The 5057-nt window shown below is 34.7% G+C and overlaps 1 protein-coding gene across 1 annotated transcript; it reads left to right on the forward strand.

Annotated features, from left to right (window-relative positions):
• The first annotated feature begins 1210 nt into the window (after positions 1-1210).
• LOC114745138 (uncharacterized PE-PGRS family protein PE_PGRS24-like) lies at positions 1211-3603 on the forward strand. Its single transcript, XM_028933282.1, has 2 exons — positions 1211-1341; positions 2608-3603. The coding sequence occupies exon 2, from the start codon at positions 2767-2769 to the stop codon at positions 3601-3603; it is 837 nt and encodes a 278-aa protein (XP_028789115.1). The 5' UTR covers positions 1211-1341; positions 2608-2766.
• Positions 3604-5057: the final 1454 nt, after the last annotated feature.

The following is a 5057-nucleotide window of genomic DNA, read 5'->3' on the forward strand; positions in this document are numbered from 1 at the left end:
TTCTTTTTGGGCCAAACATTTGCTCATAGCTTTTTTTTTTTGGCCAAACGTTTGCTTATAGCTATTGAATCGCCCGGAAAAGACATGATTTATTATCCTGTTCTGCTAAATGATTAAAGCGAAACTTCTCGTTTCTTGGTATTCAACTTTATTTTGGGTGCCTTTGTTTTCTTTTGTTACGTGTTATCTTTATTGTCATATTATATACCGTCATTTTCCTTTGAAATTCACACAGTGATACTTCTTCCGATTTTTAATATAAGATCTTATTTAATTTTTATTTTGATTCTAGATATAAAATTTTAATCTATTTTATCTCTCATATTTATCCAATTTTTTTTCAAAATAGCTCTTATAATAATAATAATTTTAGCTAATACATTTGATTAGTAAGAATATTTTAGGAAAAATAATACCTAGTTATTACAAATAACTAACATAACTAATTTTTTAATCTACTCAAATTAATCAACTAGCTCTTATATTAAGAAACGGAGGTAGTACTAATTAAGAAATTACTATTGTGTTTAAAATGATTTTTTTACTGACATTTAAAAAAAAAAATTTTGTTCTTTCTTATTTGGTAGTTTTTGGTTATATTTGTGAGGCACTTTCAGTAATTTCACATGGACTAAAAAAATTTTAAAATACATTTATTTTTTGTTAAAATATAACAATTCTTCAATTTTATATTTATTTAATATGTACATATTTTTAAAAAATTACTATCTATACTATAATAAATAAAGAACAAAATAGTATGTTTATGGTAAAAATTTAATAAAATGAATCATAAAAAGAATTAAGAAATTTTTTCTTCCGCTACTCTATAAAAGGGATCAGATGGCTAAATGACATATCTGGCTGGCAGCCAATTGTTTTCTCTTTTCTTTGAGAGAAAAAGGAAAGTCAAAAATGAATGGCAGTCACGATATTTCGACAAAGATGGAGGGCAAATATATAATGATACCCAATAATGCGGAAAAACTCGCGTGAATATGTATCAAAATCCAGCTGCGCAAAACGTAGCTTCGACTCGTAGTGACTTTTCCTTTTCTCCTCCTTTTGCTGTTTCTGAGCTTTCTGTGTAATTCCAAACGAAAAGGAAAAGTGAAAAAAGAAGGACAAATTAAAAACAAAAAACAAAAACAAATGGGAAAGCGGTCGCCATTTCCTCTGACTCTGACTTAGACCAGGAGCCACTACAATATCAGAGAGGGAAAAAAGGGAAGCTTCCCGCAAAGATTCAGTGGAATTTTCACTATCTCCTCCTTTCTTTTAACGGTCAGTTCAGTCCTTCTGCTTAGTGGAATTCTGACTGTACCAGTACAAGTATTGCATGTAAGGCGTCCGAGATTTTGTTTATTGCGTTTTATTGTCATGCTTAGAGCTATTTATGGCTGTTGATTTGGCTGGCGGAACTTTTTTAGTTGGATGATTTGATTGATCGATCTTATGCTGCGATCACACTTGAACTCTGCACATTGCTTCAATGATTTTTCGATAATGTTCTTTGGTTTTCTTTTTTACATTCTCTGTCAATGGATTCTGGATTAAGCTAGGCACAGCGTGGTCTATGAATTGGAATTTCACTGTTGTCGCATTACATCACTCAGCAAGAGCGCGCAAGCCTCTAATTATGCATAATTAATGGAAACGATGAGGGAAAGAAGAAAGCAATATGACTAAAGGAGATTTGTGGACCTGGTACAGTGTATATGCATGGATGTGGATTAAGTGCGTTGATAATATCTGCTCAAGCCCTTCTAATTGTTTCAGCTAATGTACAAAATTTCTATCAGCAAAGCATGATGGCTGGGGCATTAACCGAAGTAACGTTCAATCCAGCTTCCCCATAGTTGCTCCTCTGCGTGCCCAATTTCATTAGAAACTTCCGCGTAATCGACTGCCTTTGATAGAAGGAATAATTTCATATTTGAATAGTTGCCAGAGCTGGCTTTCCAGCTATGCTGTGGATAAGTGATCATGGTAAAAGAGAAGTGAGGCAATGTCTATATATGTTGCCAGTTGCCAAGGCTAAGACTCATGACTCTCATGCGGTTTAATTTCACTCTTAAATATTTTATTATCTAGCACCTGTTTAGTCAAAACCTTTTTTTTTTAAAAGAAAAAATCATATATCATGTATATTCTGTGGTTATTCTTGTAAAATTGAATATCTAGCCTATAGTACAATGAGGGATTATCATGACTAGCTGCATTGATTTGTATTATTAGACCTATGATGGCCTAATTTAGGAGAACTTGCAGAATAGGAATTTCTAACTCATGATAAAGAATGCAATTGACAATCATGCTTTCACAAGGCTGAATTTGGTGATATCCCTAGTTTTTCAAATTGCTTATTTAGTTTAGTCCCTATTATGGATGGAATTCTTTTTTGGCTGCTGGATGGTTTTTAAGTTAAATCCTGAAGGCTATTTATGTAGTTTCCTTGGTGGATATTTGTAAATCCTTGCTTTTACAAGCTTCTACTTCACACTGTAGTTGTTCTTTCTGCATGACACCTTGTATAATCTTATGAGTACAGGTTAACAACCGATTTATTCTCTCACTCCTCTACTCTGATGTTTCCTTTGGTCGCAGAATATGTGCAAAATTTGCAGCCTTGGCAACTGATTAAATCTTTGTGCTGGTGGAATTCATAAACAAACCTTGCAGGATAAATGTCTGCACCAACTACTTAGCTGATTGAAACATTACTTCATTTGGATATCTCCTGATACATAGTTGCTATAGTTGGTGATGCACTCTGTGGTAATGCATAGGTACCTTTGGTGCTGCATTGTATTTGGATATCTTCATACATCTTTCATTTTGGGACAGCATAGGAATAGGAGTACTGGCTCAGAAGACCAGCTAGGTCAATCTGGGTCCCTTGTAAGCGATTTTTCTCCATTCCATCACTCTGTATCTGTTCAAATATCATCTGCGTCATTTCCATTGAATGAGTCAGTATCTTGTGAGGACTTGGAAGGTGTAGGATCATTTAATACTACATGTTTACTAAGTTCAACTTTTCATTTGGATTCCGATATTCACATATATGGAGTTGGAAACCTGGAGATACTCCCTCATGCTTCTATATCATGTCCGGTGGAAGGATGCACAATAATATTCAATATGTCTGGTAACATTAAACTTGGTCAGTATGCATCTATTGTTGCTGGTTCTGTGGTTTTATCAGCAGCCAATATGTCTATGGAGTATGGTTCATCTATTAACACATCATCTTTGGGTGGGGCACCACCTTCCCAAACTAGCGGCACTCCTTATGGCTATGATGGGGCTGGGGGAGGGCATGGTGGGCGTGGTGCATCCTGTATAAAAGATAATACCACAAACTGGGGTGGTGATGTTTATGCTTGGTCTACTTTGTCTGAACCATGGTGTTATGGCAGTAAGGGTGGCGGAAAATCTGCTCTGAAAAAACTCGGAGGGAATGGTGGGGGGCGTATTAAGCTTCTAGTGAATGACACTTTGTTTATAAATGGCTCTGTTACTGCAGCAGGTGGAGATGGAGGGTCTGATGGGGGTGGTGGGTCTGGTGGAAGTATAATAATACATGCCCTAAAGCTGTAAGTATCAACCATATATCTGTGTACTTGTGACCTCATACTTATTGATTACAAAGTGTCTCATAATATCTGAAGCATGTTTATTGCTATTAATTAATAATGTGTTACATTTTAAAACATTGAGGTTCGGTAGTATTGATCGTCGCAACATAATCAATACTAGAGTTGTTGCGTTTGAAAAGATATCTAGAGTCTAGATTATTAAATAACAAGCCACAAGTCATGATGTTCAAAACTTCAAATATCTTTTCTCATGGATTTTCTTCAGCATTAAGCTCATCTGTCCATGGTGTCTTTTGGGGTTACTTCCTTGTAGATATTCAACATGTTTCACTTGGTTGAGGGATTTATTATCATGATTTATTTTGTCAGCATTTATTATCTTGATTCACCTTATTTGTTTTAAGAATATTATCTTAACTCTTAACTCATACGTAGGTAATTGTATTTTTTAAATCCTTGACTACTATTGTCTTTTTTTGTCAAGCAGTTGAAAAGTTATTGCCCACTTCATGTTTTGCTAGAGCCACTAGGTGCATGCAGTCATACATACTTGTTGACTGGTCAATTCTAGTTTAGTTAATTGTATGCTTATGCATTAGAGTTGTCTCATTTTTACATAATGCAGAAGGTCTGTTTTTTCAATTACGGATGTCCAAATTACTTCCTAAAGGATATTATACACTTTCCCTTTAAAACATAATAGCATATATGGGAAAATATTCTGTTCGGTCTAATGGGCTCCCAATGGATAGGGAACCCTCCCAAGAACTAGCTATTGAGGTGGAAAAACCAATCTGCTTGGGTACAATGCAGAACATCCCATGCTATTTAATATGAGATCTAGCCATCCCTTACTATCTTGGTCTCTATCAATTGGTCATCCTTCGAGAGTCAATTTTACTAATAAGCCCTGGTGATTTATAATCATTATCATCCTCACCTACTCCTTTAGTCCTATTTATAGGACAAAGAGAAGAAATTTTTTTGTCCTATTTCTAGGAAAGAGAGAAACTTTTTCATGTTACAATTTTACCTGTCACTTATTATTATGTGGACTTTGTTATCAAGGGGTATAATGTATATAAAACAGAGATGAAGTTGAAAAGTTGTTAATTATAAAGAGAGTTAATGAAGTTGAAGGTTTTTTTCTTTTTTGGGGTCTGTCTGAGATATGTTGGAAGTGATTTATAAGTAGGACCCGGAGTAGGATCTATATACTATTGTTTGTATTATAGTATGAATATATGTATGCATTGAAATTCTGTAGATTACATCAAAATACTGGATCATGAATTGATGCACTGGTGGAGCTCCCACCCCCCTCCTAGAAGAAAAATTAAAAAGTTGAATAAAATTAGCTAAAAGCAATAGGCGTGTAGGGAATGTATTTTTGGCCCAAATATACCTTTATTTAAGGAGGGGGAGAGAGAGGAGAGAGAGAGAATTAGTAAAAAA

This window comes from Neltuma alba, unplaced genomic scaffold (assembly GCF_004799145.2).
Source record: "Neltuma alba isolate B1F8T4 unplaced genomic scaffold, ASM479914v2 tig00004533_pilon, whole genome shotgun sequence".
NCBI classification, from domain to species: domain Eukaryota; kingdom Viridiplantae; phylum Streptophyta; class Magnoliopsida; order Fabales; family Fabaceae; genus Neltuma; species Neltuma alba.